Genomic DNA, 12047 nt, shown 5'->3' with positions numbered 1-12047 from the left:
TTTAGGAGAGGCTTAGATATGTTGAGTCTGAAGCAAATTTGGATCATCCAGGTTGGCTGTAGGCAGATAGAAATGTAAAACAAACTTAGAAAGGGCAATGAACCTTTAGGTATAAAAAGATCACTGGAGAATAGAAATGTCTTTGGTAGAAAAGGGAACACAGAAACCACCTGGAAATGGTCCAGAGAGCCTTACAGTAGCAACAAATGGGAAGAAATCAATTGACCCCTTTTATTGTGAAAGGAAAGGAATTTTAGGGAGGACAGGAACTCCTAAGAGCTAAAGATAGGGATGAAGAAAAAATATTTTAATACATTTAAGTCACCGAGCAGTGGAATTAGTAGATGAACTTTGGCAGTATGGCTGTCTTTTTTTGGTAGCATGTTGCATAGTCTCAGTAGTCTTCCTCTTCATCCCTTCCGTAGGTCATCGTTTTCCCGTCCCCCTAAGTGTATGACGCCCCCGTGGTAATACAGGTGGCAGGCGTCAGAGACAGGATCCAGATCCTTATCTTCCTAACCCACGTCCTCACCTAATTCACTGTATGACACATTTCCTCCATTCCTGCTGAAGGTGCCATGACTCTCTAGCTAACCAGATTCACAGCCTTGGAGTGATCATGCCTCTCTCTCATCCCCATAATCAATCAATTGCCACATCTTAATGAACAGCCCGACCTCTTCCTCCTCCTCACAAAGCCGCCACTCGCCTCTCCTCTGGCCATTGTTTGTCCTTCGTTCTCAGAGGATCAGTGACATCATGAGGGTGATGTCTTGACTTTTGAGTGAATTGGATTTAAGTGAGGCAGGACTGTGCACGGCCACCAGAGTCTGGTGGTGGGAGGAGTCAGGATGACTGGAGAGGGCCCAGCTCTCTCTTCTTATTCAGACCAGTGCCATGTCCTCCTCATTAATCTTCTGCCTCCAGTCCCTCTCACTTCCCTCCCTAAGCCATCCTCCACAAAATGATCCTCTTAATTCACAAGACCAACCAGCTCCTTTCCTGTAGAACCTATGTTGGGTCCTCCATGGCCTCTAAAGTAGCTTGGCAAAGAAAACCAGTCTCAATCTTCCTCAAGCCTGCTTGTCCAGATTTATTTCATGTCACTGAGCCAAACTGCTCTCCTGGTTATCTCCCCCCTCTTCATCCTGGAAGGTCTCCTCAGCCCTGGAATTCCCTCTTCTTTGGATTAGATGGTTCCTCTCAGAACCTCTGTTCAAAGATGATGGTCCCTAGGAGAGTTTCACTCCTCTTCAGGCTGCATTCCGGCCTTCCTTTGCCAGGCCTCCATGCTGGATACTTCTTCAGGGTCTTTCTATAAGTTATCTTCCCCCTTTAGAATGCAAGCTGCTTGAAGACAGGAGCTGTCCCTGTCTGCTTGTAATTGTGTTCCCAATACTTAGCTTGTGCCTGGCGCACTATAGGTGTGAACTCTCACCTCGTTGCCTTTACACGCTGGCTGCCCCTCCTTCACATCTGCACTTTCCAAATCCTTAGCTTCCTCCACATCACATACTGAGGTGTTGCCCCCTGTGGAAAGCCTTTTCCTTTATACTCCTAATTAGCACTTTTCTGCTTTTCCCATAAATCCCGTGCTGGACAGCATGGAAGCACCATGTGATAAATACTGTTTTTCTGTTGGACGTTATCACCAGCACCTAGACCTAGCACAAAATCATTCTCAATAGGCAGTTAAGAAGTACTTGTTAAACTGTTCGGTTGAATAAATTAGCAATGAACCTGTATCTGTCATTGAAAGCAGTGAGATATTAAAATTCCATACATTCCTAGGCTGTTCTTTAGGTTACAGCTAGTGTCCGTTGAAGAGCAGTAAGAGTAGTTTCCTTTTGTCTAGAATTTTTCATAATAGTAGTGTTTCAAACCCTCATCCAACAGGAGCAGAATAGGATGCACCGCACCGTTTGGGTAGGCTGGACACCAGCTTCAGAATGCAGTCACATCGTGAATCTCAGATTCCCAAATAGGTCATGCCTCCCACTCCACCCTCTAGCAAAATTTTGTTTCCCAGTCTGCATTTTATAGTGAACAGCTAACATGCCTGTTCACATTCACTGACATTGAACGACTTATTCCTTTATATCTCTGTGTATCTTACTTTATTCTTGGGAGAGATAGAAATTTTATGTCTTTTTTCAAGGGTCTTTTCAAAGGCTGTGGTAATCTTGATATCCTTATGAAATATCAATTCTAGGCGTAAAATAGCTTCTGTGAAGTTTGAGATGTAATGTTGTGAGCATGTGTCTGTCTTGGGACATGCCACAGACTTGGGAGATCTCACAGAGTTAAGTTTCTGTTGTTATATAGGAATAGATGTAGAAAACCAATGATATAGGGTCTGTAGAGCTAGACTTGTGGATCAGTCATCATTTTCAGTTGTGTCTGACTCTTGGTGACCCCATTTGGGGTTCTCTTGGCAAAGACATTGGAGTGGTTTGCCGTGTCCATCTCCAGATCATTTTACAGATGAGGAAACTGAGGCCAGCAGGGTTAAGTGACTTGCCCAGAATCATGTAACTATTGTCTGAGGCTGCATTTGAGAGTCTTCCTGACTCCAGGTCCCACACTCTGTGCACTGTGGCACCACTTAGCTGTCCTGTAGAGCTAGGAAGAAATGTTTGTAGATGAAGGTACTAATGCCCTCTGAAGGCTAAGTGACTTGTTCTAGCTTGTGAATGTCTGAATTATATTTCAGTTCAAAGTCCCGGGACCTCCAGGTCTGTCCTTCTACCCCACTGTTGCTTACAAGAGCCATTCCCTGCTCCTTCAAGGACCCTGGCACTTTTTCTCTAAGTCCTAGAGTATGTGCTCATCTATAGCAATTCATAAGCTATACATTAAAAAATAATAATTTAGAATTAACTCAAACTATACTTTGTTTATAGCTTCAATGAAGAAAAATTAACTTTAAAATTGGAAGTATTCTGAATCAATTGCCTACATTCTAATTTTAATAATTAATGTTATAAATTAAGTTAATGACTAATATAATCCCCAAAGATTCAAGAAACTCCAAATCAGCTCCAGTCAAAGAATGCATACCAAGTTGGACAAAAAGAATTAGAACCAATGAATACTGACCAAGTACATGGGTGTGTTGAAAACACCATCAGCGTTTTTCACGTGTTGTCACTGGGAAAAAGATGAATTATCTATGTGTGTCTGCATTTTTCTATTTACTGTGAAGTTTGATGGGCTAGCTAAGTGACAGCAGTAAAGTTCAAGCCAGACGGTACATTTTTGAGTTCGTCTGTACCAAATCCCTCATTTTATAGAGGCGCAGTGAGGGGAAAAACTGATTTGAAGCCAGGTTCTGAGATCCTGATTACTCTTTCTCTGTAAGTCACCCCCTGATATCCCTGGGATTGTGTTCGTAATGGCTCCCCAGGACATGGGGGCCTCAGCTGTAACAGAAGTCAGCCCTTACCAAGCCTGTCAACAGTTTACAAATGAGACTATTATAATAAGACTATTATACCAATCAAGGTCTATTATTCAATTTTTTTTCTTTGTGGAAATGAAATAAATTTTTTTCCAAGTCTCTAATAAAAAGAGCCATTAACTTTCCTAAATTGACAGTTCCAAGCTTCATTATATAATAATATTAACTCATTAACTTATTAATGTAAGTGAAAAGACAATAAACAAAAAGTGAGGATACTAGTGAGGATTTAATAATTACCCAGAATTTTGCCAGTGCATGTGGCATTATGTTATTTAAGGAAAAAATCCAAACTCTGCAGTAGAGCAGATATTATGTTAAAGAGTATAATAAACCAAGGACAGTGATCAGTTTTAACAGATGTATTATTTTGTATCCCAGGTGTCATGTTGGTTTTTTAAAAAACTAAATTAGTTGTTATAAGTTCTCAATAAACAGAGATAGATATGACATCTATTTAATACTTTTATTCCATGAGTTGGATGCATGATTCTTAAATCATCATTTTGAAAATATTTTTTAGCACATATGCAGTTTTACAAGCAGATGAAGTAATTATAAAAAAAATTATTTAAATTGCAGTTGACCTTTAGTCACTCGTCCCCTGAAGTCTGAATTGGTTTAGTCATTTATGAAACCCCACATAATTTTTTTTTCAATCCCTCATTTCAGACAAATGGGCAAGACTAGCTTCTGAATCGTCAATTGAGAGTTACATGAATCGTTTAAAGGCAATTTCACGCCCATCTGGGCCGCTCTAGGAGAAGCTCCTGTCTGTCAGCTGCCACCAACATTGCTTTGTCCCTTTGGTAGAAAAACAGTGTGTGTAGCTGTAACATCAGAACTATCTCATCCTGTAAATATCTGGAGGGGTTTGGGGAAAAATATATATTTTTTAAAATTCTGTATCTACTGTTCATTGGCACACTCAATGCATACTTGGTGAATTGAATCATTATGGCACCAGCCCCAAGAGATAGATAGATGGTTATAATATCACAGTGTTTTATCTTGAAGGGTCATTCACAGATCACTGTAGATTTGAAATCAAAGCCTTGTGAAGTAACAGGTCAATGGGCAAGTATTTCAGAAATCCATCTCCTGATTACAGTTAAGGGACTGAATTTCAGGACCACTGGATGGTATTTATTCATCACATGAACCAGTAGTTGCTTCTGTTCAAAGTGGACATTGAGGAAGCTGGGTCAGCTGTTGGTGGATAGAATTTTCCAAGGAAATTAAACTGAGGATGGGTTTTACAGCCCTTCTTTCTGGGCTTAGATATGAGCAATCCCTTAATCTGTCTGGGCCTCAGTTTCCTCATCTATGGAATGGACTTTTTAGCAGAGATGATCCCTAAAGGCCTTGCCAGCCAGGAAAGGGAACAAGCATTTGTTAAACACCTATTATGTGGCCGCCCCTCCTCCCCCACCCGGTGCTAAGCACTTTACCATTATCTCCTGTCATCCACTACAGCCCTAGGGAGGAAGGTGCTGTTATTGTTCTCATTTTACAGTTATGGAAACTGAGGCAGGTGGAAGTCAAGTGACTTGGCCATCGTCACACAGCTAGTAAGTGTCTGGGTTTGAACTCAGGCCTCCTGACTCCAGGCTTAGCACTCTATTCCCTGTACAATCTAACTGCAGCTACCCTAGGTTTAGGTGTGATTTCATGCATTTCTGTTCAATTAGGCATCACAGGGAAAACAGATGTACTCAGTCCCCTTACAACTGTGTTAGGGAGACAAGACTTAGACATTTGAGAATACTTGTTTGATTGAATTGGGACGATTGGAAAATGTCACATCCCCATCATAATCAAATGCCAAAACATACAGGACAGACAGCAGTCTGAATTACGAGAAGACTGAAATTGAAGGAACAAACCAGCCAGGCCTGGATATAATTTCTGGCCATCCATAGGAACCCATTGGGTTCTTCCTGCTGTCACCCACCAGGATCCTGGAATCACATTCAGTTGCTGCCTCTTCTGCCCTTTTTACTCCCTCCCTTGCTGTATACTTATTCTTGTATGGATCCCATTCCCCTCATAGAGAGTAAGCTCTTTGGGCAAAGGAATTGTTTCCGTTTTTTGCCTCCCTATCTCCAGAGCCTAGCACAGGACTTAGTTCATTGTAGATTCTTTATAACTGTTTGTTGACATGCAAAACTGCTGGTTAGAATGATGGTATGGCTTCTTGGAACCTGAAGGGCACATTTACATTTTTAAGCAGATTGAAGGGCCCTTAAATCTTAATCTGTCGTATCACCTTGGACCTCTTTGTTCCAGTATTCTCTCCAGTGCATTTGGGATCTCACTCCAACCTGCAGATGACAACCCTTCCTGCCTTCCCCCCCCCCCCAACAAAAAGATTTGAGTTAATGGCAAACCTTAAAACACCTTTGCCATTAACATTTATCTACTTTTGTTTTCACAATTCATGGTTCATTTTTGCAGTTTTCTTGTGTTCTGGGCTGGCTGGTTGCCCTTCTGTGTTAGACAACTATTTCAAGTTTGAGAAATTGTTTGCTCATGTGAAGTGGCTTGTGGGAGCCTACAAGGGCTTTCTGGGTACACTTCACTTGACAGTTCTCTTTTCACTTGAAGGCTAAATTGGCATTTGCACATCTGTCTTCAGAGGTGGTTCTGAAGCTGTGGGCTTTGGGTAAGTGAGCAGGAGCCATAGGAGATTCTCGGAATGCTTGGGAAAATGAAAAATTCCCAAACATTGTACTCTGCAAGTAAACATGCAGAAGTTCTATTGACACCTCTTTAATTGTTCTTCTCAGTTTTGATGGAGGGAAATTGTGCCCTAGGCTGCACCTGTCTTAATGTCTGTAAGATTTACTATTTCACTAACCAGAACAGTTTCCTTATGTTTCCTGTCCTTATTTTTTCCCTCCAATAAAATATCTACCAAAAAAGGGGCAGAATTATCCAGGCCAACACTGTGTCCTGTCCTTATGCAACTTTTTAAGACCATGAAACATCCCAACCACTTAATGAGCTTTATAGCATGTGCTCTATACAATTGATGTTACTTACCAGTAGTTAACCATACATATATGACTCTCTTTGCCATGCAAGGGTGCCATATGTATCTCATCAGATCACTGATGGGGGTGGCTAGGTGGCACAGTGAGTAAAGCGCTGGCTCCGGAGTCAGGAGGACCCAAGTTTGGTTCTGGCCTCAGACACTTAACACCCACACAAAAAAACTAGCCGTGTAACCTTGGGCAAGTTATTAACCCCAACTGCCCTCCAAAAAGGAAAAAAAAAAGATCACTGATAAAATGTTATTTAGAATAGTGGTAAGCTCAGAAAACTGGGCCATTCCACTGGAGTAGACAGAGCACTCAGTTTGGAATTCCGCAATTCAGGGTTCAGAACCCCACTCTGCTACTCTGGACTTTTGTTGTGACCTTGATCAGTCTCTTTAATCACCGGGGGCTGTAGTTTCCCTACCTATAAAATGAGGGGTTGGTTGAGTTATGTGGTCTTGGAAGTTCATTTCTGCTCTAAAATCTGTGATATACCGTGATTCTGTCACTTCACTTTGCTGGGCCTTAATTTTGTCACACTCAGAATAACCTGATTGGGTTTCATGAGGTTCCTTCTGAACACTACATGTGTTATGCTGTGATTTTGAGTTATCAAACCCTTAATGATTGGTTACTCTTTGAATCTGGCCATTCAACCAGTTCCAAATTCACCTGAATTATACTATTGCCTAATCACTTTTTCTTATTTTTTAAAAACATTTTTTTATTTTATATTGAACTTAACAAATACTAAATAGAATGAGCATTTCCATACACATGGAAAAGCAAGAAAAGAAAATTTTAAATGAATGCAGGACACTTGTTCAGACTTTCCTCTCCTTTTTTATCACATGTTCTAAGAAAACTTGATGATTGCTTCCCAAAGTTCTCATTTCCATTAGAAGCAGATAATTCTTTCTTTTTTTTTTTTCAGCATGGTCATAGATGCTTAGACTTAGAACTGAAAGAAACCATGGTTTTACCAGTGAGGAATATGAAGCCCAGAGAGGTTGAGGGACTTGTCCATGGTCACACAGCTAGGAAGGATATGGTGGGGTGGAGAAGATTCAAACCCAGGTCTTTCTGAGTCTTGATTTCAATGAAATAGCCGCTATATCATGTTGCCACTCCAGAAGAGAAATTTCCCTTGATTGTATCCTCTAAATTTAGAAGGATGAAATTACTGTTAAGCCAATTTAGGAAGTTATTGTCCTGCTTCAGCAGATGTCTAGATAATTGAAGTCTTCCTTTAGTTACTGTAACATGCTTTTAACCACACATAATCATTTCCCAGACTCCTTATCTTTCTCTTCTTTCTAGTTGATCTCATTGATATCACCATACAAATGCTTCCTGCCATAATTCTTCTCTTGTAGTCTCTCTTAGTATGCACCACTCCTCTCCCACATCACCCCCACCACTACCATCCCAGCTGCCTTCTAACCACCCTCTTTCTTTTGAAAAGGTTTATTTTTTCAAGACCATATTTGAATTGTGGGTCTTACTCTCCCCGGTCTTGGCTTGTGACATCAAATTTGCCTCCTTATTTTAGGATTTCAGATTTATCTTTTCTCCTACATGCATTTTGTGCGTTTGTTTATAAGCATTTTAAGCCATGGGTTTCATTAGCTTATTGCCACCCATTTTCTTGGTTTTGCTTCTTTTGAGCTTCTTGGTGTCTTTTTCTATTCTTGCTAAGCTTTAGCCGCTTGCTGTGGTATCTGCTTTGATTTATTAATATTTGGTCATTTTTCCTCACTCTTTTCCATTTAAAGCCCTTTAGATTAGGTGATTTGTATGAGATTTTTAAAAAAGATACAGAGTCAGAGGACATGCCTAGAACATCCTTCTACTCTAGATAACGTCAGTAAGAAGATAGCATGTTTAATTGTTCGGCTTCCTCCGTGCAGCTGTCTTCCCTTTCGTACATTGGCCTAAGTCCCAGTGTTCTCTGCTTCCTTTCCAGTATCCCAACCTTATTCTATGTCTGTTTCCGCTTACAGAAAGGGCCATTGCGAGACATGAAGTGCGTGAAATTGAGCAGAGGCATACGATGGATGGTCCTCGGCCAGATGCAGCTTTGGATGAGGAGGAAGACATGGTGATCATTTATAACAGAGTCCCTAAAACTGCAAGCACTTCATTTACCAACATTGCCTATGACCTGTGTGCAAAGAATAAGTACCATGTCCTCCATATAAACACCACTAAAAACAATCCAGTGATGTCCCTGCAAGATCAGGTAAGCTCAGGGCATAACTGCCCATTGATCTATGCTTTCTCAAAGGTTTGTTTACCAGCACTACTACTCTTAAGGAACATCTCATTTGTAAGGAATGTGCATTTCTTAAAGGACAGCACAACAAGAATGTTTGTTGAATGTTGAATGAATTGTTTTCTTTTAAGTATAGTAGCAGAGTAAGCTTCCCAATTAAATGTCCTTCAACAAAGATGCGTGATATTTCACAGCAGCAAAATAGAGGTTATATAATTAATCAGTTCTATTCCACAAACATTATTTCGCATCATTGGGTCCAAGGCATTACACCAGGCATTGAGGAGAGAAAGATGGAGAGAAAGACCCAGGCTTTGACTTCCAGGAGGTTTTAGACAAATGAGATAACAGATGTAAACCACTTTGCAAACCTTACGGTATCATATAAATGCTGTCTATCATGGTCGTAATTAACTTCAGTTATTTTTATTGATTAGCTCCATAGGTGTCACATTCACATTATCTTATCATTATCATCCTCATTATTACATAATAATGATTTTTATTAATTCAAGGATCTACAACTATGTTGGGTGGGCTACAACGTCCACCGTTTAACTTGGTGGTTTTTGAGAGTTGTTGTTCAGTTGTGTCCAACTATAATAGAACGTTTTTGGATAGAACGGAGTCATCATATAACCTCTATTTTGGTGCTGTGAAATAACGCACAGCTTTGTTGAAGGACACTCCATTGGGGAGTTTACTCGGCTGTTATACTTAAAAGAAAGCAACTCATTCATTCAACAAACATCCTTTCAGTTGTGTCTGACTCTCCGTGACGCCATTTTAGGGTTTTCTTGGCAGAGATATTGGAGTGTTTTGCCATTTCCTTCTCTAACTCATTTTGCAGATGAGAAAACCAAGACAAACAGGGTTGTTATTTGAGAGTTGTTGTAGCCAAAAAAGTTAATCCATTTGAAGCCTGCCTTAAGAAAGGTGGGAAAACCTGGTGGTGAGCCTCTCCAAACTTAGAAATTTAACTGGTCCTCAGACCGATAGGTAGTTTATCACCAGGTCTCTACCCGATGAAATATAATAAAAGTCATTATATTTTAACCAATGATGTAAGTAGTTTTATTTTTGTTTGTTTTTAAGCAATTGGGGTTAAGTAACTTGCTCAAGGTTACACAGCCAGTTATTTTGTGTGAGTGCCAAATATCTGAGGCCGGAATCGATCCCGGGTCTCCCGACACCGGGGCCGGCGCTCTTATGCACTGAGCCACCTGGCCGCCTTGTAAGTAGTTTTTGTTTGAAGAATATACATAGAAAATTCTAGACAGTAATTATGACCCAGTTTGTAACTGTGTTCATCCATCTCAGCTCAACTTTTTGTAATTTCTTTGAATGAATGATCCTTTAAAGCTTCAGGAGGTCAGAAATCATATCTTTTTCAATTTTTGTGTTCATGGAATCATAAAATCTCAGAATTTTAAGGGACTTTGTAGGGTCATACAGTTCAATTCATACCTTAGCAGGAATTCACTCCTTCTACCCTAAAGATTTCAACTCCTTTACAACTTAGTCAATGTTGTCATTTTTGTAGCTGAAAAATGGAGCCATTTCCATTTTCACTGTCCCCAATAGGTGGTCATCCAGATCCTGAATAAATTGAATTATGGGAAGCTCTTTGTCTCCCAAAGCATTGTATTCAGTAAGTATCTGTTGAGTGATTGAATGGTTTGATTTTAAGCAAAGTGTGAAAATACTAATAAAATGTCAAGGGACACAGACAGTTTACAAACAAAGAAATACACCTAGCAAACTATCTCATGGAAAATTCAGATAGCCTTTTTAGCAGTAAAACAAATTAGGATTAAAGTGACTAAGTTACCATTTGATACCTAGCAAACTAGCAAAATAAATAAAAATGATCTCCTCTAGTGATGGATAAGGATGTGAGGAAACAGGCACACTTATACATTGTTGGTGAAGTGAATGGGTTCATTCTTCCTGTATTATGTATGATCTGACTTGATGTAACCAAAAGCCATAAAACTATTTTTGCCCTTTCTTTGAACACTCTCACTTGAGAATAATGGCCCACAGAGGGGGAGAGGGAACTGGGTCTGATATTTCACTGGAAGGAGATTCCCTCAACCAGTGCAGGTCAGCATCCTCTCTGCAATTTAACTTCTTAGAATTTAAAGGGTTGCCTAGAGCAAAGCTGGCCCACAATCCTCCTGAGTGCCAGTGATCAGATTAAAGTAGTTGGGAAATATTTTAACAAAATAGATAAGAATACAATAAAACATTGATAATATAACATTTTAAAACTAATTCGTTTGGGGGCCAAAGGGATCCTTACTTATGGTTTAATGACCCCCATTTCTATTTGAGCTTGACACCAATGAACTTCGGTCTTCCTAGATCCAAGACTGTCTCTTTGTCTACTACACCACACTGCCTTTCCTTTCCGACAGAGGTTGTTTTGTTTTGTTTTGTTTTGAGACAAAGTGACTTGCCCAGGATCACAAAGCTATTAAGTGCCTGGAACTGGATTTGAACTCAGGTCCTCCTCACTCCAGGGCCAGTGCTCTATTTACTGTGCCACCTGACTACTCCTCCTTTCTGTCAGTCCTCTTAAACATTTATGTAAGAGAAAGGATGGGCTGGAATTTTGAAACCTTCTGTTTGAAAGGCCTCCTTTGGAGCCAGGTGTCTTCTGACCGTGGCCTTATTAAAAAACTGTTCATAATAGTCCTATAATTAGGATAACGTTTTCTCTGTACGAAAAGAGAGTTAAAATTGTTCCATTATAACAGAATGAACTGTTATCACACAATTTGGCCTAAGTACACTCTCCACACTGAAGCAGAAGATTGGAATAGCAGTGGCCCAGAAGGCTATGATAGACCTGCCTTGGCAGGAGCCGTTTGCAAAGACTGGTCGTCTACGCGCGTCATCTGTCCCTGTTATTCTTGGCTGCTGCGCACTGCGCTCTCAGGCACTCCCATTCCCATCACCAAAATCTACCGCCCTCCGCCAAACCAAATAAATCTGCTAAATGAAAAGAAACACGAGCTTATTTAGCTAAGTGGGTCATAAAAACGATACATTATGTAATGTCGCCCATCTCAAGGGTAAGTGCACTGAGTGTCTGCCTTTTATATGGTGTTCAGCAGGTTTTCAGTCCATTTGCATCACTGCTCCTCCAGCTCCTCGTTTCTAAAGGAGCTCTTTCCGAAGGCTGCAGAACAATTTGGAGATGGCCTCCGTCCTGTTGTCTGGCGTCCCCCCCTTAGCTCCATTATCCCCTTGTGAGGGCTTCCTT

The 12047-nt window shown here is 40.5% G+C and overlaps 1 protein-coding gene across 2 annotated transcripts in view; it reads left to right on the top strand.

Moving 5' to 3' along the window:
* Positions 1–12047, top strand: part of HS2ST1 (heparan sulfate 2-O-sulfotransferase 1) — a 223600-nt gene that overhangs the window by 167334 nt on the left and 44219 nt on the right. For both annotated transcript variants that reach the window (XM_069094556.1, XM_069094557.1), the window contains exon 2: positions 8505–8743. In XM_069094556.1, coding sequence (XP_068950657.1) covers positions 8505–8743 — 239 coding nt within the window. The remainder of the gene's footprint in view (positions 1–8504; positions 8744–12047) is intronic.

The sequence above is a fragment of the Petaurus breviceps genome, unplaced genomic scaffold (genome assembly GCF_028583685.1).
Source record: "Petaurus breviceps papuanus isolate PSGF00001 unplaced genomic scaffold, PetGlider_PUasm1.0 220, whole genome shotgun sequence".
Taxonomy (NCBI): domain Eukaryota; kingdom Metazoa; phylum Chordata; class Mammalia; order Diprotodontia; family Petauridae; genus Petaurus; species Petaurus breviceps.
Note: the sequence above shows the minus strand (reverse complement) of the source record. Positions and strands in the feature narration are given on the sequence as shown.